The following is a 21,266-nucleotide window of genomic DNA, read 5'->3' as shown; positions in this document are numbered from 1 at the left end:
GAGAGTTCATTTCCTAGATTGGTATCTGGCTGGTATGATCCTGTGTCCTAGATTCTGCCTGTGAGCTGAAGTTGTATGTTCTCAGATCAAAGAACTCCCTTTAATAATTCTTGTAAGTTTGTTTTGGTTTTTACATATTCCCTCAATTTCTGTTTATCTGGAAATGACCTAATTTCACTATCATAGTTAAACGAGTTTTGCAGGATATATTATTCTTGGCTGGCAATTTTTTTCTGTCAAGATTTTATGTATGTCATCCCATTGCCTTCTTGCCTGCATGGTTTGTGCCGAATAATCTGAGCTTAGTCTTATTGTTTCTCTGTTGTTTGTGACTTCTTGTTTTTCACGAGCTGCTCTCAGGATTCTTTGTCTTTGGTTTTGGCGAGTGTGATTACGATATGCCTTGGTGATTTTCTTTTGGAGTCTTTCTATATGGGGTTCATTGAGCTTCTTGGATGGCCAGCTTTTCATCTTTTCATGATATTGGGGAAGTTTTCTGTTAGCAGTTCTTCAGTGATCCTCTCTGTGTTTTCTGTTTTCTCCCCCTGTTCTGGAACTCCAATCAGTCGCAAATTTTTGCTTTTGATTGTATCCCACGTAACTCTCAGGGTGTCTTCATTTTTATTTATTCTTTTTCTGAGTTTTCCTGAAAGAATTGTATCCAGGTGTTTGTCTTCAATTCCACTGATCCTGTCTTCCACCGTTTCAAATCTGCTTCTCAGCCATTCTGTGACACCGTCCCGTTTCTGAAATCTTGTTGTTTATCTTTTGGATTTGTTGTTTTTGTATAATTGCTAGTTGTGAATTTATTTTGGCATTTTGTTCCTGCATTATTTTCCTGAATTCTTCCAATCTTTTGTCTGTATTTTCCATGAGGTTGTCTATTTTTTCCTCATTTTTGTCTGCTTTTTGCTTCAGCTCTTGGAGAATTCTGAGTATTAGAGATTTGAATTCCCTATCAGGTAGTTCTAGTGCCTTTTCTTCCAATGGAAAGTCATCTGGTGTTTTATTTTGGACATGTACTGGAACCATCCTATCCTGTTTTTGTAAATGTTTTGACATTGTCTGCTGTGTTCGGGGCATTCAGTGGTAATTTTTCTCATTTATTGATGGTAGATTTGTTTGTTTCGTCCCTTTTTTTTTTTTTAATTTGGATATGTCTGAGCAGGCAGGCTGTGTGTTCTTTGTTGTTTGCTCGTCTGTGTGCACAATACTTTTCGCCTCCTCCAATTGGTAGGGTCAGTCACTCAGATATGGTACGGCAGGGCAGGTCTAGCTGAAGAGGATTTACTGGGATAGGTTGTTGGTGACACTTACTACAGCCACCAGGGCAGGTCGGTAATCAGTGCAGGGCAGTTTCCAGTAGGCCATGCCTTTGCTCCTTGGTGATGTGATGTTAAGCGCACAGTACAGGTTGGCAGGATGTAGCGGGGAGATTGTTATGTGTGGAGCTAAGATGGATGTGGGAGAGAGGAGAGAGGAACAGGAGCCAAAAACATACAAACAGAGAAGAATCCTAGGGGAGCTTGCCATTGGAGTGGAGATAGAGAGACTATGAAATGGAGAAAAACAAAAAGGGGAAGAGGAGGAAAAAAAAGAAAAGAAAAGAATGAATAAATAAAAATTGAAAGGCAAAAGAACAGCAAAGTTCCCAGGAATGCCACCAGTGCAGCTATGAGGTCTGGGGAAGTTGTTCTCAGGTGTTGCAGTACAGCCTGGCTAGAAGGCGTAGAGGTATACAATGCCAGGTATTTAGAGAACAGAAAGAGAAGGACGATACAGAGAGACAAGAAACTGAATAATGAAGAAATACAAAAAGGGAAGAAGAAGGAAAAGAAAACAAAACTAATTTAAAAAAAAAAAAGAGCAAGAAAAGCCTCCCGAAAGAAGAAAAAGAAAAAAGAAAAACCATTGAGAAAGGAAATGTTCTCAGGGATCCCTCTGGACGTCTGTGCAAGCTGAGGGGGTAGGTTCTAAGCCACGTAGCACTGCCTGGCCACAACAGGCTGCCAGCTCAAGAAAAGGAAAAGAAAACAAACAATTCAAAAGAAACAAATGAACAAAAGCCCCGGGATCCCACCAGCGTGGCAGCCCAGACCGGGAAGCAGTTCTACACTCAAACGGAGCTCCACGGCACCTCAGGAAGAAACAGATGGCGCACGGAGTCAGATATTTGAGCGAAAGGAGGTGGAGGTGGTGAGAGGTAAGGAAGAAATCAAAAGAAGCGGAAAAAAAGCAACACCAGCAGCCAAGAAATGGCAGTCAGAGAGCCAGCTCGTGCAGGCTGGTGGAATCCAAGCAGCCGGTGCTTCCCAGACAAGAGACTGTGTCCACGGGAAGCAGAGGAGGCCGAGTGTGGGTGAAGAAGGGTAGTGGGTGGGAAAGTGTATGTCACAAATTACCGGAGCTCTGCAGCTCTTCAGGAAGAAGCAAAGATGGCGCACGGAGCCATGTATTTTACTGAAAGGAGGAGGAGGTGGTGAGAGGTAAGGAAGAAATCAAAAGATGTGGGAAAAAGCAACACAAGCAATCAACAAATGGCACTCAGAGAGCTGGCCCGTTCGGGTGGGTGGAATCCAAGCAGCCGGTGCTTCCCGATCGAGAGATTGTCGCTGTGGGCAGCAGAGGAGGCCGAGTGGGGGTGAAGAAGGGTGGGAGGTGGGAAAGCGTATATCGCAAATTACTGGTTGTTTTGTCTCCCGCTGGAAGCTCCATGAAGCGTACCCCCTGTTTGCTGGTCTCCGATAGGAGTCCAAGATGGTGGATCTGCACTGCGTTAGGCGATAGGGAACCTCTGCCTGAATCTCTCCTCGCTCTCCATTCTCTGTCAGTTTTATCACTCCATTTGGTGCTTTTCTGAGTTCTTTATCTCTGTCTTCATTTGATGTTTTAGGATTTCAGGATTGTTGTTTTCTCTGTTCGGCTTAGTTTTTCGGATCTTTGCTGTGGAGGGACAGCGTCGTGCTTCTGCCTAGAGCGCCATTTTGCCGGAAGTCTGTAATCTCGCTTTCTTGTTGTTTGTTCATCTTTATGATTCCATAGGTTGCTTTTTAAAATTTTATATAGTTATTTTATATTCTGTATCCTAATATCTCCAGTGCTTAAATTCCTAATTTTGTCATTTGTTGTTTTTTTTGACTCTCACTCAAGCAGTGACTTGTCTTCTGTGTTGCTGATTTTTGACACTGGGAATTACTAGTGGATCTTAATTTGTGATTGTTACATGACAACAAATTGAGCACTCTTTACAAAGAGAAAATATCTTTCTGCTTCTTACCAGTGGCAAAGTGTTCATCGTCAGTAAGAAGATGTAAGGCCCATCTACCTTTCTTCTGTGCTTTTCCAGGTTTAAGGATTTCATGAACATTCTCCCTCAGGGCAGCTACACTTCGTATCTTCTCTTTTCCAGAGGCAACTAGTTTTCAATCTTTTAAGTAATTATTTTGGTGCTTACGAACATATATTTAAATAACGTGGCTTTTGTTGCTCTTTGTTTATTTTAGGATATTATTTTTTTATTTTTTAATAAGGAAAATCATAATTGACTCCTTTTCACCTTCCCCAGGCCCCATCACATATTGTTCTTATATATCCATGCCCTCATTATGGTTATTTCACAAGTTTGAGTAATTGATTGATTCATAATTTACATTGTTTTGATTATAAATAAGTACTATTCATAGCATAGTCATGTGTGCTATGATTGTTATCCTTTCCTTTTATGCTCTTGTTTCTCTGTATTTAGTCATTGTTTTGTTGTTTAGTTTTCCATGTCCTTATATCTAAGTCACTGTTGCCATCCTGGGGATTCTTGTCACTGCTCTCCTACGTTGGATCCTTTGTTTACTGGATTCCATGTTTCCTTTTTCGGCAATCCTTTTGTTTTGATTGAACACATTCTTTAGTAGTATTGTGAGAGAGAATTTTTTTGAGATTTTCAATATGTGAAAATGATTTTATTCTCTCTACTTTTGATTAATAGTTTGTTTGGGTATGTAATTCAGTGTAGGTTGGGAATAATTTTCCATCAGAATTTTGAAGGCTTTGTGCCATTTCTCTTTTGAGTTTTGGTATTATTCTTTAAAAGTCCAAAAAACCAAACCAAACGTGTTGCCTTCGCGTCTGTTTCGACTCATAGTGACCCTGTGGGACAGAGTAGAACTGCCCCATAGGGCTTCCAAGGAGCGGCTGGTGGTTTCGAACTGCCAACGCTTAACCACTGGTGCCGCCAAGGCTCCAAGTCATTGTAATTACTGTTCCTTTTAATGTAACTTCTTTTCTCCCGTTTCCGGAAGCTTGTTCATCCTCAGTGTTCTGAAATTTCAAAATAATGTCACTTCTTTGTAGCCTGTTTTCCTCCTCTGTACTGGATACCTCATGGACACTTTTAATGTAGAAACACATTTTTCTCAATTATGGAAATTTGTCTTGAATACCCAACATAACTTATTGACATGGTTAGGTTACAAAGACTAGGTTTATGTACAAAAATCAGTGTTATGCCAAAATGGAGGATGACCATATAGGATCACAAAATGGAGGATGAGTGTATCATTACGTAACTGCCAGACCACTGGGAATCATGGCCCAGGCGAACTGACACATAACCTTAACCACCACAGCCAGCATTACTTTCACCTCACACCTCGGTGTTCGTTACTGCCAGATGTACATCATTAATGTGCAAAATAATTGGATAGTAGATTTTTTACTATTGTTGTAAATGCAGAATGTTGGGTAACAAGATAGCTGATAAGTGAAAAGTAGGTGTTTTTCATTGTTGATTTTCTCTTCTTTGTTTTCTCTATTCTCCCCTTTAAAATTGGTATTATTTAGATAGGTGACTTCCTGGGCTGGTTTTCCAGTATTATCTTGTATGTTTCTTGTTTACTATCTGTCTTTTTTTTCTAAGTATATTTTTGAGAAAACTTATGAACTGTTTTCCAAGCCTTTTATAGTTTTCAGATCTGTTTTATTTTGAATTTGTAAGAGCTTTTTTGTTGTTGTTGTTGTTTCCTTTTTTTTTTTTTTTTAAGAACATCTTATTTTACTGTTCCATAGATGCTTGTTTTTTGCGGTGATTAGTCTTCTCTTCTCTATGGTTTTCCCTCCAGCTTGATTTTTTTGTTTTTCATTTGTTTTGGCCTCTTTCTTTCACACTAGAAGATCTATGTGTAAACTTTATGTTTTACTTTTAGAGAAACTTTTCAAATTGTTTTCCAAACTGGTTGTACCATTTTACATTCCTACTAGCAATATTTGAGGCTTCCAATTTCTCCACATTCTCAGTAACAATTGTTATTTTCTCTTTTTTATTATTGTCATCCTAGCAGGTGTGAACTAGTATCAAGTTTGTTTTTTAACAAGAAATTATAACAATTTTAAAATCTTGTTTTTTAGGTGCTGTACTTCTTTGTAGTGTGCAAGGACTAGCAGTCAATATTGACCCAATCTTATATACATGGTTCATCTATCAGCCTCAGAAACGAACCAGTAGACATATGCAACAGGTGAGAGATTCTTATACCTTGTTCACTTAGTGGAATCAGTGTTTATCTCAGTTAATTGTTGTAATTATACGTATCTTCTATTGATTCTTTTTCTAGATGTACCAGAATTTCTCTGTCTCCTACGCAGCCTCCCCCCTCCCCAGGAAAAAAAATAAACAAAAAAAAACTATTCAGACAATTCTGCTCCTTAATTTCTGTACAAGAAATTGCAGCCCAACCTCAAATTACTTGTGAAGCAGATAGAGTAGAGAGACTAGTCTAGGTAGTCCTAATTTTCCAGCCTACTTCCTTCATAGTGCAGTGTCAGTAAATGTTAGCTTTGTTCTTTAGTATCTCTACGTTTTCTCTTTAACTTTAGGTTTATTTAACAAATATGCATTGAATGGCCAATCCTGGAATATGGTGATGTTGGAGGGGGTTGTGATAAAAGTTTGAGATACATGTTTGTTTAAAAAGATAAGTATTACAAAGTAAGAAGTAGCTAACTGTAGTGTCTAGGATATTTAAATGTAGTTCTCTGTGTCAGGATACTTAAATCTAATTCTGACACATGGATTTTATTATTTCCATTTTAAAGATGAAGAAGCTATTGCTTATTGAGATTTACTTACCTAAAGTCATTTACTTACACACAGGTAGTAAATGACTGAACTAAGAATGTTTGAAACCACGTTTATTCTAGATTGAATTACGTTTTCCCATTGACTTTATTTATAGTTTGTCTGTATTCTTATTTGGAATAGCTTTGTATCTTTTTCCTGAAGGAGCCCAAGGTATTTGGTATAAAAAAATATGAAATTTTATAATTAATTAAGCATTTAAAAATTAACTAACAAGTACTTAAGGCACATTTTTTATATGCAATTCTTGACTTTCTCCTAATTTCGTTTGAAATTCCCTTCATCCTACTCCCTGTTTCGCTCTTCCTCCCAGCAAGTAGTTAACAGAATACTAAAAGTCATAAATTAGTTCTTCCTTCCAGTAGTGTGTGGTCCATTTGAGAATAATAAGGAATAGAATAAAGTAATTTTTAGTAATTGCTATGTCCAGGATTATGTGAAAGCAAAATAGAGAATTAGTTCTTACATGTAGGAGAGGGTGTGAAAAGGACGAATTGACAATTGAGCTGAGCATTATAGGGCAAGCCAGGCAGCGAACATTATTCTAGACTGAAATCTATGTGCAGAGGCAAAGAAGATAACACAAACATGGGAAGAAAGGGATCATCACTGCTTCAAGACTGGAGTCAGTGTTCTTAAAGAGACTAGTAGTCAATTCATGAAAGATTTATTTGTAATGCTAGGAGTTTGAGACTTTATCCTGAAAGGTATGTGAAACTGATATGAACAGTTTGGATTTTAGAAAGTCTTCTTTAGCTGAATGTAGAAGATGGATGATAGAGGAGCAATACTAAGGGCAGTGACCATTTGAGAAAAAATTTAGTTTTAAATTCCTGCTCAGCTATTTTATTAGTGATGTATTTATCTCCAGTATATCGTAGATATACCTGAAGGTCAAATAGAATGCCCATTCAGCCTAATTAAGTAAATTAAATTGTGGTAAAAATGTATATAAGAAAACATTTGCCAGTTTAACAGTTTTTGCATGTATAATTCAGTGATCACATTCATCTTGTTGTACAACCATTACTACTATCCTTTCCCAAATTATTCCACCACCAGTAACAGAAACTCTGTGCACACTAAGCAGTGACTCTCGCCTCTCCACCTCCCTGCCACTGCTACTAAGCTTTGGTCTCTGATACATTTGCCTATTTTATGTAAGTGGGGTCATTCAATATTTGTCCTTTTGTAACTGACTTATTCCACTCAGTGTAATGTTTTCAAGATTCAGCCTTGTCATAGCATGTATCAAGTACTTCATTTTTCTTTATGGCTGAGTAATCCATTGTATGTATATACCACATTTTGTTTATCCATTCAGCTGTTAATGGGCATTTAGATTGTTTCCACATTTTGGCTATTGTGAATAGTGCTGCAGTGAATACTGGTATAAGGAGTTTGATTTTTAATTTTTATTTTTGTTATATTGTCTTATAACTATTCAGAAATTACATAGTATTTTTTCTAACTTCATAAATAGTACAAATTTTGTTTAAAAAGTAAACTGTAGATACCCATAATCCTAACCATTCAAAGTTATAAATAATATATTGGAGTAAATATGTTCTTAGCTAAATCTTTGTTTTCCTTCAGCTTTAAGTATTTTCTTAGAATATATTTGTAGAAGTATAATTAGCAACTCTAAACATATACTTAGCACATTTTAAGGCTTTTGTTATAGTGCCAGATTACTTCCAGAATTGGTGTACAATTTACATTTTCCTCAGCAATTTATAGCATTACTATCTTAATATAGTTCAGTAACACTCAAAAAGTATGTTTAAAAACTGTCTCTAATGTACTTTTTAGTCTTTAAAAAAATTATTATGGAAAGTTGAGTGACTAGTTAAATCCTTATGTCCTCATCACTCAGCTTCAACAGTTATCAACTTATGATTAATGTTCACTTTGCAAATATGTTGGGTGAAAAATGCCAGTATACAATGTTGATGAGAAATGTAGAGAATGGATAAACTTATGTGCTACTGTTGTGAGTGAAAACTAGTAAATTTGAAAATTAATAAAATTGAAATTGTGCATGCCCTGTGACCCCAAAATTCTACTTCTTGATATATGTCTGCTCTTATAGTGACATTTGTGTAAGCTCAAGGAGTCATGTACTAGATTGTGTATTGCAGCATTCATTGCAGTAGTGTAAAATTGGAAACAGCCTTAATGACTGTGTGTAAGGAACTCAGTAAAGCATGACATATTCACATGACATAATTCTCTATTACTAAAAATTATAAAAACAGTTCTTAATATAACAACAACAACAACAACAAAAAACCCAAACCCATTGCCATCAAGTCGATTCCGACTCACAGTGACCCTATGGTCTTAATATGGAGGTGTCAAAATTATGTATTTAGTGAAAAAAGCAATTTCCAAAGGATATATGCAAGGATAGTATTTATATATGTTTTTTCCAGAACGACCCTTAAAATACTTATGTGTATGTGTGTGTAAATATAGTTTTAAAAATCAATTTGAATGCCTAATTTAAAATTTAAAAAATTTAAATTTAATTTTAAAAATTTAAAAGTTTTAAATTCCTGCTCAGCTATTTTATTAGTGATGTATTTATCTCCAGTATACCGTAGATATACCTGAAGGTCAAATAGAATGCCCATTCAGCCTAATTAAGTAAATTAAAACTAAGTATTTTAGGCATAAAAAGTCCATCAGAAAAAATCCATAAAAACACAAATAATTGTTTGACATATGTATCTTAGGTGTTTTAGTAATAAACTGGAAAGTAACTGAAATAGGTTCTCTTTAGATGCTAACAGTGCTGTTTTACTGTATTTTTGTTATAAACCAGTGTTTGTGCATTGTATGTTTAGTTTTCAAGATATATGCATTGTTTCGATTCGTAGAATTCTCAGTTTGACTACGTACTTAATATGAAATCAGGCATTCTACATTGTGATACTTCCACAATATATTTAATCTTTTCATTTTGTCATTTTCAGCTTTCTTGTCCTTTTACTCTACATAACTAGTAATGGCAAAATAATTTGCCTCTCTTTCTCTGTTTCAGAACTTGATATATTACATAGTTATATAATGTATATAGGTATCCATTAACAAACTTATTCATAATCTAAATAACATTAAGTAAGTGTTGTAAGTTAGGTGAAGTTTAAAGCTGACTCTACAAAATTTTGTTTGTTGTGGTGTTGAAGATTACATTACAGTGCAGCCTGACCAACCACCCAATTCATCACCTGATACATCTGTATTACAGTTATCATCTGATGTTTCCCAGGTTGCAATTTCCTTCTCAATTTGTGGCTAAAACGCAGCATTTTAATGCTAGTTTTCCACCCAGTTCAACATTGATCTTTGATCCTGTAGCAAACTTTAAAAATAACTTTTTTGAAAATTTTTGCCAAAAATCTGACCAGATTGTATTGGGCATCATCAGCAGTAACATCAGACTGTATTTCATTGAATAAAGATGAAACAGCCGTTTTATAGTCCAGCTCAGCACTCGTGCATTCAGCATAGGACCATAATGTTTTCCAGCTTTCTCTAACTATAGATATTTTTCAGTGGTTTCTAACTATGCTGTGGATATCATTTTGTCAAACAAAATGTAGAGATTTTCAGCAATTTCAAAAAAAAATTGGACTGTCCAGTTTGATGTGTATATAATCAGTTTAAAGAAATATATCCCTAATTTTATAAGGATAACTTCCTGTTTTCTAGGAATCATAATTTTCAAAATTAATTTTTGTTTTGATTTGCCGTTTCCATATTATCTCTATGTATCTTACTAACATTTACGTTAACTGGGTACTTCTAAGTGTTTTTGGTTTTTACCCAGAATTGTAATTTAAAATTTAAGTTGGTAAGTGTCCGTGTGTGTGTGTGTGTTGTGTGTGTGTGTGTATGTGTTGTGTGTGTGTGTGTGTGTGTGTGTTGAGGGAGAGAGAGTGATTGATTGATTTTAAAATAATAAAGCCCCAGCTTCACTTTGTGAGGGGCTGTCCTCAGTGATGTTTAACCTTCATGTTTAACCCTTACTGCTTAAGCAAATGTCACCATTCAGTTTTACATTTTGGTTCTTTCTAGCAGCCTGTGGTCGCTGTTATGCCAATTACCAGAAGGAAGGAGGATGAGGTGTCTGTTGGAAGTGCACCCTTGGCAAAGCAGCAGTCATATCAGGCCTCTGAATATGCCAGCAGCCCTATAAAAACAAAAACAATAACAGGTATGTGTTAAGAACTGGAAAGGGTCTGAGATGTTACTCTGTCACTGAGTTCACAAGATAGCCTGCCACAATTTCATGGATGCTGGCAGAAGGCATTAGACTAAGAAATGGAGACAAAAGACTTTATTACCCAGAGTATTAGCATTTTCTTACTATAGTGTCCTGCACCCAGTTCCCACAGCATGGCACAAAGAGGGGCAACTGATGCCTACCTACACGGTTGGTTACTTTACAGGAAGGAAACCCTGAGCTTAGGGAGCTCAATTCTTCTACAATGGGCAGAAAGCATCCTTGCCCTTTTCTCTAAAGGGAGATACTATCTCTACCTTGTAAGGCTGTAAGAAAACCTATCCTTTGTTTAGATGGATTATGTTACCTCTGTCATCCAAGGCTGCTCACTATACCCTCTTGAAAAAATTGTTAGCGCCTCTCCTTGGCAAGACTTGCAGAAACACAGGAAACCCATGGAAAATTGTCTCCCAATAGTATGTTCTTCTTAAAGTGAATAAAGGAGCCCTGGTGGCACAGTGATTAAAGTGCTTGGCTGCTAACCAAAAGGTCAATGCTTCAAACCCACCAGCCCCTCCATGGGACAAAAGATGTGGCAGTCTGCTTCTACAAAGATTACAACCCTAAAAACCCTGTTGGTCGCTGAGTCAGAATCGACTTGATTGACCGTGGATTTGGTTTTGGTTTGGTATAATACATCTCAGTCCTCTTTTCTTCCCCTTCTCTTTCTCAGCTAGATCATCTATACAAATATAAATAAAAGTATTCTTCAAATGATTTCTCTTACTGCCTTTTGTATACTTAAAAAGCACTTTGTGAATTTATTTTAAAGCATTTTTTTTCTAATTTTTTTGATGATAGGTCACTTCCCTTCAGATGATTTTATATCTTAGATGTTCAGCTCTATTTTCTTAAAACTCAGTTATTGACAAACATATTGATGAAGATTTTTACATTTTCAGTAAATCAAATACTACTTACTGAGTGTCTCTTTTGGGCAAGATTCTGTTCTAAGTGATATTGAGGGTAGAATATATATGACATGGCCGCTGCCCTTAAGGAATTTAAAATATGATAGGCTACACAAGGGATTTCAAACTAAAGGTTATGGTTTAGAAGAAGAATCAGTATTATTCCCTTACCATATTTAACAACAACAAATATGGTAAAATAATTTTTGAGGAGTTTTATACATAACTATTATTATTCTGTGCTCTATTGTTTTCCATAAAATATGACATTATATTTATTGTATGGAATCATTAGAATTCCACCTGTTAATATTCACAAACCTTTTATTCTGTTGATATTCTTTGTTAATTGACAAAATGCCTAATGGTTTGTTTTTATAGCATAGATAATCTGTAATTTATGTTGTTTTAATTGTAAACAAATATTTCTTTTAGATACCACTCTAAATTTTTTCAGACTATATAAATCTCTTGAACTGGTAATTTACATAAAGATTTATAAAATATCACCTCTTAATAAAATAACTGTTCACTAAAATGTCAATTTATAAAAATAAACTTAACCTTGTATCCATTAATAAACCATATATTTGGACTTCCTGTCTTACTTTTTAGTCCAGTTCTTTAAATGACATCTGTTAATTGATTTAAAATAATCTTAAGGAATATTATTAATGAGAAAATGCTTGTGATTTAAATGAAAATATATGGAACTATGTAAAATATGATCATAGATGTGTATGGACATCGGAAGTTTTATATGTAAATTTGCAAACCAAAATGATATCAGTTGTTATCTGACAACTATTTTACTTTTAATACTTTTTCATATTTTCTCTAAAAATTGATACTAATTTTATAGTGAGGAAAATAAATACTAGAAGTTGAAAGTATATAATTTTTCATCATAAATCATTACTTTATAGGAAGACATACACAAACAGCAAATTGTTCTTAATTTCAAATTACACATGTGAACTGTGGCTCTTTGCTTAGGAGTTGAAGAAAATAGCCTCATCTGTTTTTAATGTTTCCCTGTCTTGGGAGCCCTCAAAGTAGATTCCCTATGGGTATTGTTGTAACAGATAAGGATATCAGTATTTTACCAAATATACTCTTACTAACTTTATAGTATACTTAATATGCTTTTTGCTTAAGCTGTTAACGGTTATCAAATTAATACCTGTGCTTACCCTATTTTGGGACTGCTAGCATTTATAGAAGGTAAAAAGCCTTGGATATAACATTTATTCTTTATGAGTTACGTATCTTCCCTCCTAGATGCCCACAATTTGTACTTCTCAGAGCAACTTGGTGATGGTACGCTCTCCTTTCTTAAGAATGCTCTGTGCTAAACATTTTTAAACTTAGAATTAAATTTTGAAAGTTTCTGTTTTATTTTTAATTTTATTTGAGTTGTTTGAACTTATACATTTAATTTATACCTATATCTAAATGTAATTATTACTGTTTAAATTACTGTTATATGGTATCCTAAGATGTAATGGATGTGGTCAGATATTTCTATTATTTTAAACTTTTTTTTTTGCTTTCAGCCTTTTATCGCTGAGTTTGATTTTAGCTGTGGCTTTTTCATAAACGCCCTTTATCACGTTGAGGAATTTCCCTCCTTTTCCTAGTTTACTAAGTGTCTTTATTATGAAAGGAGCCCTGGTGGCGCAGTGGTGAAGAGCTTGGCTGCTAACGAAAAGGTCTGCAGTTTCAATCCACCAGTCACTCCTTGGAAACCCTATGGGGCAGTTTTACTTTGTCCAGTACGGTCGTTATGAATCGGAATCGACTAGATTGCAAGGGGTCTGTTTGTTTGCTTGTTTTTTTGGTTATTATGAAATGGTGTTAAATACTGTCAAATGCCTGCCTTTTCTGTATCAATTGAGATGATCAATCGTGGTTCTTTTCCTTTGTTCTATTAATGTAGTGTATTCCATCATTTGATTTTCTTATGTTGAATTACCTTTCATCCCTGCAATAAATCTCACTTGCCCAGGTGTATAATCCTTTTAATATACTGTTGAATTAGATTTGCTACTATTTTGTTGAGGATTTTTGCATCTATATTCATAAGGGATATTGGTCTGTAGTTTTCTTCTGATGTCCTTGTCTGGCTTTTGTATCAGAATCATGCTGACCTCTTAGAATGAGTTAGGAAGTGTTCCCTCCTCTTATATTTTTTGAAAGAGTTGGAGAAAGAGTGGTGTTAATTATTGTTTAAATGTTTGATATAATTCACCAGTGAAGCCAACTGGTCCTAGACTTTTCTTTGTTGGGAGATTTTTGACTACTAATTCAGTCTCTTCCCTTGTTACAGGTGTGTTGAGATTTTTCTGTTTCTTCTTTAATTAATTTAGGAAGTTTGTGTGCTTTTAGAAATTCGTCCATTTTGTTGACATACAATTGTTCATAGTACTCCTTTGTAATCCTTTATTTTTCTGTGGTGTCAGTAGTAATATCCCCATTATAAGGAGGATATTATTGTTTAGTTATTTTTGTCTTCTTTTTTTCCCTTGTTAGTCAAGCTGAAGGTTTGTCAATTTTATTCATCTTTTCAAAGAACCAAATTCTGGTTTTGCTGATTTTCTCCATCGTTTTTCTGAACATCTTTATTTTTAATTATATTTTACAGTGGAAAAACAATAATTTTATGCCTGAATTCTCATTAAAATAATTTTTTTAGTATTCTCAACCCGTGATCCAGTGTTGGTTTTAAGTTCAATCCCAACAAGTTATGTAGTATTTTTTGCACATGAAGATCAAAGCCTGCTTATACTACAGTGAGCTTGGTTTTGCGTTTTAATTATTCAGCAAGAATCAGCCCTCTTCCTCTTGCAGTCTCAATTAACCAATATTAAGTAGCTGGCTGCAGTGAGGAACATTTGCTTGATGACTGAGAATGTGTTGACAGCAGAGCAGCACTGATTCAGATATAGGCACGCAGGGCAGTCCAAGGTAGAATAAAAGCGTGCTCCACGTCGAGCTAATGTATTATCGCAAAATTCTAGATAATCTCATAGAGAACCTGTATATCTTTCAAAATAAGGAAACTCCTAAAATTCATGACATCTGTGCACCCTATGTTTTGGAAATGTTATGAACTGTAATATGGAACTCCTGAGGCAAATGTCTGTAATGGAGATGAAAACGTTTAAAAAGAGGATACTCCAAAAACATTCTCTCTTTAAAAAATACAAACCGTTTTTATCTTACATGCTTATATCTTATTTCTCAAGCCTACAGCAATTTAAGTACAGAGCTAAAATAATAGAAAAGTTCTAAAAATAGTTTTATTGTGTTAAAAATATATAAATATATTTAACAAAACATTTGCTAATTCAACGTTTTTTGCGTGTATAATTCAGTGATATTGTTTACATTCATCATATTGTGCAACCATCACCACTATTCGTTTCCAAATTATTCCACCACAATTAACAGAAACTCAGTGCCCCAATATAAGGCTTTTTAATTTAAACTCCTTGAACATTACCAATATAGTAATACATAAAGATGGCATAATTAATTATGTAAATTTTAGTAGATAATGCCTTGAATTGAAAATATGAAACTTTAGCTTCTGACCATGATTGGGTAATAGAGACTAAGCTTGTATTCCTTCTATAAACAGCTAAAAAACTGGATAAACTATATGAAACAAAAAAAAATTTCTAGATGTTGGACAGTAGCAGTACCAGACTATGATCCCTCATAGAAGGAAAACAAATGACATGAGTCACATTCTGTACCACAGAGCAAGGAGGGTCATCCCAAAGTGAGCTCAGCAGTCTTGTTGAATTTTGAAGACAGACCAGAGTTTAGGGAGGCAGAGATGGCTAAAAAGTGTGGGACAAAGTTGCATAGAGGAGAAAGCTGCAACAGAGTTCTCCTTGAATACTTGCTGAATAGTTAGATGTGCGTGCATGGGCTGAAACTCCACAAGGTTTGGCAAAGAATGACTAAGGATCATCTGAATGTTTTCCAGCGCTCAAACCAGGCTGGAAGGCATTCAGTTTCCCACTGTTCAGAGTTCCGAATTCTCATTGTCAGTTGGGACATTCAGTAGAGACCCCCAAAGGGCCATGCCTTAGTAGTGGGCCTAAACTATCCATAGTGTAAAGGCTACTCTAGACTCAGCTTAACAGACCTTAAAAACAAGACTCTGAAGGAAACAGAACAGCAAGTGACTGCTGGAAAAATAAAGTTCAATGCTATTTAAAATGATAAAACACAATCCAGACATGCAACAACTTAACATCACAACGCCAAGCATTCAATCAGAAACTGCTAAAGATGCAAAGAAACAGAAAACTATGACCCATAACCAGAAGGAAAATCAGCTAATAGGAATAGACCAAGAAGTAGTACAGCTGATAGAATTAGCAGGTACATTGAATTAAGGTACAATACCTTACAGATATTGTAATCATGTTCAAGTATTTAAGGAAACATGAGCACATTGAGAGAAATGGAAGATATAAAAAAGAACCAAATCCAGCTGTGGAGATAAAAATCACAGTATTTGAAATGTATACTCACTGAGTAGAATTAGTAGTAGTTTAGATAATGTTTTTTCTGTTTTGTTTTGTTTTGGTTTGGTTTGGTTTTAGATACTGCAGAAGAAAAGATAAATATACTTGAGGACATAGCAATAGAAACTTGCCAAAATGAAGCCTAGAGGAAAAAAATTTTTTACAAAGCCTTAGTGAACTGTGGAATGATATTAGAAAGTACTTGATGCCCAGAATTATTGAGTGGTAGGGCACACACACAAAAAAAATGTTTGAAGAAATGGTGGCCAAAAGCTTCCATATTTTATGGAAAGTTAGAAACCCACAGAGCCAAAAAGCTCAGTAAACTCCAATTGGATAATCACAAAGAAAATCACATCAAAATATATTATCATAAAATTACTGGAAACAAGTGATAATGAGAATGTATTAAAAGGAGCCACAGGAAAAAGCCACTTTTTGTACAGAGGGATGAAGACCACAAACTTCTCATCAGAAGCTAAGTAAGGCAGGTGGCAGTGGAACAGCATCTTTAAAGTGATGAAAGGAAGGGGGAAAAATACAACTTAAGAGTTTTTCCGGCTCTACATTGCCCGTATATCCCATAAACTTGTTGTTTATTTGTATGTCTTTTCACTTCACATGAATGTTATCTGAATGTTCCTTGCACCTAACACCATATTGGGTATGTTGTATATAACCCAGTAAATATTTAATGAATGAGTGATTTCAAAATCCATTCTAAAAAGTTTGATTGCAGAGTATGGATTCACATACTGTGACTTCTTCCATATTATAATTTCCTGCATCTTAGCAGTTATAAACATAGATGAAAAAATCTTAAATGAAATATTATCAGCCCAAATCTTGCTATCCAAAGGATAATAAATCATAACTAGTGCTATGAATTTTCCAGGAATTCAAGATAGATTTAATATTCAAAAAAAAGTTTGATTTAGCATATTATCGTAAATAAAAGAAAATATATGATTGTCTCATTAGATACAGAAATAGCATTTGGCAAAATTTAAAATTCTTACATGATTTAAAAAACAAAACAAAAAAACTCTTAGCAACCTAGGAATAGAAGGGACTTTTCCTAAATATGATAAAGGCAGTCTGTAAAACTTACAGTGTATGCCGTACTTAAAGATGAAACGTTAAAGCTTTCTCTCTGTGATCTAACATAAGACAATCAAGTCTCTTTTATTTAATAATATTAAATGTTGAACTAGAGCCCCTAGCCAGTACAATAACTCTTGAAACCTAAGTAAAAGAAGTAAGGATTAGAATTTAAATAGACAATATGATTGTATATGTATAAAATACTAAAGAATTTATCGGTATGTTATTTGACTTTTGTAAGTACGTTTATCAGCATTGTTGTGTACTAGATAACCCCTTGCCGTCGAGTTTCCAACTCATAGAGACCCTATAGGACAGGTTAGAACTGCCCCACAGACTTTTCAAGGCTGTGAATCTTTAGGGAAGCAGATTGCCCCATCTTTCTCCTGCAGAGCAGCTGGTGGGTTCTAACTGCTAACCTTTCAGCGAGCAGCCCAGCACTTGACCATTGCGCCACCAGTACTCCTTTATTCTGGATAAATGTACAAAAACAATTGTTCTACATACTAGTAACAAACTATTTTAACATATATGTACGATTCATAATGATATAAAAGTATCCTTTGCCTGGCAATAAATCTAATAAAATATGTGTAAGACCTTGATGCAGAAAAAAAAAATAAAACATTACTAAGTAAGTGAAAAGATTTAACGTGTTCATGGATTAGAAGTTCAAATTCTTTCCCAAATTTGATCTATAAATTCAAAGCAATGCTAGTTAAATCTTAAGGTTTTTTTTAATGGAACATATATGATTGTAAAATTTATGTGAAAGTGGAAAGAGCCAGAATAATCAAGATCATCATAATCAAGAACAAATTTGGAAGACTTCTACTATCAGATATCATGATTCATTATAAAACTTCTGTTATCAAGATGCTGTGAAATTTGTGCAAGGTTAGAAAAATAGTCCAATGAAACAGAATAGAGAACACACTTAGAGATCTATCTATATGTGAACACTTGATTTATGGCACAGAATAGTAGTAAGGAAAAGATGTGTTTTCACGAATGGTATACATTTAGTTGGATAAAATAGAAAAAAAAAAACAAAACTGTGACCCTTATTTCCAACTAAACACAAACATCTAGGAATATTATACATCTAAAAGTAAAAAGGCTAAACAAATAATCTTTTGGAAGATAATGAAGAAAAAGATATTTTTGACCTAAGGACAATGAAGATTCTTAAAGGACACAAAAAACACTTAACTATAAAACAAAAAATCAATGTACTTGACTTCATTAAAATTAACATCTATTCATTCAAAGAAGCCAATTAAAGATTGGAAGGAAAAAGCATCAGTGTCAGGGAAGATACTTGTAAATGTATAACCTATGAAGTTCTCATACGCAAAGTATATAAAGAATCCTACTGTCTTTGTTATCTAGTGCTATTATAACAGAAATACTACAAGTGAGTAGCTTTAACAAAGATAAATTTATTCTCACAGTCTAGAAGGCTGGAAGTCTGAATTCAAGGTGCCAGCTCTAGGAGAAGGCTTTCTCTGTCAGCGCTAGAGTAAGGTCCTTGTCATCAATCTTCCCATGGTCTAGGAGCCTGTCAGTACAGGGACTCCGGGTCCAAAGACATGTGCTCCTGGCTCTACTCTCTTGGTGGTATGAGGTTCCCATGTCTCTCTGCTTGCTTCTCTCTTTATATCTCAAAAGAGATTGACTTAAGATACAACCTAATCTTGTAGATTAAGTCCTGCCTCATTAATATAACTGCCTCTAATCCTGCCTCATTAAGATCGTAGAGGTAGGATTTATAACACATGAAGGAAAATCACATCAGATGACAAAATGGTGGACAGTCACACAGTACTGGGAATCATGGCCTAGCCAAGTTGACACATATTTTTGGAGAACACAATTCAAGCCATGACACCTACAAAACAATAAGAGAGACAGCCCAGTACAAAAATGGGCAAGAGACTTGAATGGACACTTCATAAAAGAGAATATCCAATTGATCAATAAAATTAAAAGAGTGCTCACTGTTAGTAATCAGGGAAGTGCAGAATAAAACCAAGTGCAGAATAAAACCACAATGACACAATGAAATACACATTTCCAAGGATGATTAAAATAAGTAGTATTGCTTGACAAGGATATGGAACAACTAAAACTATCCACATACCTTTGATGGGAAGGTAAATCAGTACTAACTCTTTAAAAATATTAATTTCAGTGTAATTATGCACTAAGATTTGTGTATATGTATATTCAAATCAGCATTGTTTGTAATAACAAAAAACCGAGAGTAATGTTGGTATACCAATGTCCACCAACAGTAGAGTGGATAGAAAAATTGAAGTATATTCATAGAATGTGGTCTTCCACAGCAATGAAAATTAAATGCAACAAATGTTTTGCACAAGAAACCTCATCCAAAAGAAATACATATTGTTTTGGTTAGAAGAGAAGGGATAATGTTTAGGAGTATGCCCAAGATGGGTTTCTGGTATGATGATTGTGTTCTATTTCTTGTCATGTGTAGTGAGTATATAGACGTTCACTCTTTGGTAATTCAGTAGTTTATGTTTTGTAGATTTTCTTGTATATGTGCTAATCTTTAATAATAGAACTAAAAATAAAAGCAGATTGGGAAGCAAATCACTCCCAAATCCAGTGGTTTATAACAACTAGCATTTACTTCCTTCTCTTGCGTCTGTGGGTTGGCTGAGGCTCTTCTGGGCATGGCTGAGATTAGATGTCTCTGTGCTGGTTTATGGAGCCCTGGTGGTGCAGTGGTTAAGCGCTCGGCTGCTAACCAGAAGGTTGGCAGTTCGAATCCACTGGCTGCTCCTTGGAAACCCTATGGGGCAGTTCTAGTCTGAACTATAGGGTTGCTATGAGTTGAAGTTGACTCCATGGTAATGGGGTTTTTTTTTTTTGGGTATGTGATAGATACATGATTTTTCATTTTACTCTTTTTCTTGTATGTAGATTTGGAATATTATAACATTTTCAAAGAAGTGCTACTCTATAGTCTGAATCTCAGGTGGTTTGTTTGGATTTTTTTTTTATTTTTCTTTTAATCTTGGTGAAGTCCACAATATTATGGCGTAGAGATAAGAGATAGAAAAAAAAATTGTTTTTATCATTAAAAGGAGGGAGGCCAGTTTTGGTTTATTATTCTATTAATAAAGGTATGAAACAGTAAGAGAAATTAACTGGAAACTTATCTGTGAATAAGAAAAAGGAAAGATTAAAAAACTTTATTACATATGAAGAATAGAAAAGATGTGGACTTTCGGGGACATAATACAGAGGATAAAGTAACTTTAGGATTTGAGTTTGAATGATATATTGACAAGATATTGGTGCGAGGAAAGACAGTGAGTTTAGTTTTTGTGATGTTAGTTTTGAGGTAGTGATAGGGCATTCAGATTGTACTCTTCAGTAGACTGAGGGAATTTATGGTGAGAGGTCGAAAGTAGAAGTGTAGATTTGGAGTCATCTCTACAAAAGTGATAAGTGATGCTATTAGAACTGATGACTTCTGTAAGAGGAAAATGTAGATTCAAGAGCAGAGGTCAAATAGTAAATCTTGGAATGCATTCATTCTTACTAACTAAAAAGGAAAAAGAGAAAAGGGCTAGTAAAAGAGAAAGCTAGTGGTTTAGAAAAGTTGTCAAAACAATGATAATGCTTTTTGAGGTTATTGGTCTTAAACAGCTTAAAATTCTTTTTTTTCCAGACTGTAATTAAGGTGACTTACAATCTTTACTTAATAACACATTAGCTATAAGCTATTATTTTAGTGCTGTATTTTCATAGAAGGAATGTCAGATCACATTACATGAAACAGGAAAGTTTATTGTAAACTTCTGGTGTTTAAATATTATTAGATCACAAAAGTAGAAAGAATTTAATTCATTTATTCTTTCCACAAATACTTAGTAAGCACTTACTGTGTTTCAGACAGTGTTCTGAGCATTTGAGATTTATTAGGAAAAAAAATCGACAAAAATCCTTTCACTTGGTTAGAGGAGGAGGAAGAAAGACAAATAACATAACCATAATAAATAAATTATATAGTGTGTTTGGAGATGATAACTTATTTGGCAAAACAGTAGGGTAACTGGAATCTGGAGGGGATAGGGGCAAGTTGCAATTTTTTAGTTAGGATAGTCTGAATAGGTCTCACTGAAAGGTGATATTTGAGCATGTACTTGAAGCAGATGAGAGAGTGAGATGTATATATGTTCCTGCATAAATCACTTGGCTTTATATATATTTATAAATAAATTATCTAATCAAACTCCCTCACTTTATAA

The 21,266-nt window shown here is 34.7% G+C and overlaps 1 protein-coding gene across 10 annotated transcripts in view; it reads left to right on the top strand.

Moving 5' to 3' along the window:
- VPS13B (vacuolar protein sorting 13 homolog B) overlaps positions 1-21,266 on the top strand; it is an 866,934-nt gene that overhangs the window by 357,280 nt on the left and 488,388 nt on the right. For 9 of the 10 annotated variants that reach the window (XR_002823075.1, XR_002823074.1, XM_023726044.1 and 6 more), the window contains exons 20-21: positions 5,401-5,510; positions 10,214-10,352. Coding sequence is in view for 8 of the 10 variants with exons in the window: in XM_023726044.1 (XP_023581812.1) it covers positions 5,401-5,510; positions 10,214-10,352 (249 nt within the window). In the remaining 2 variants the exon portion in view is untranslated. The remainder of the gene's footprint in view (positions 1-5,400; positions 5,511-10,213; positions 10,353-21,266) is intronic. The other variant, XM_023726045.1, reaches the window with a different exon arrangement.

This window comes from Trichechus manatus, unplaced genomic scaffold, assembly GCF_000243295.1.
Source record: "Trichechus manatus latirostris isolate Lorelei unplaced genomic scaffold, TriManLat1.0 scaffold00009, whole genome shotgun sequence".
Classification (NCBI taxonomy): Eukaryota; Metazoa; Chordata; class Mammalia; order Sirenia; family Trichechidae; genus Trichechus; species Trichechus manatus.
The sequence above is the reverse complement of the archived record's forward strand: the minus strand, read 5'-3'. Positions and strand labels throughout refer to the sequence as shown.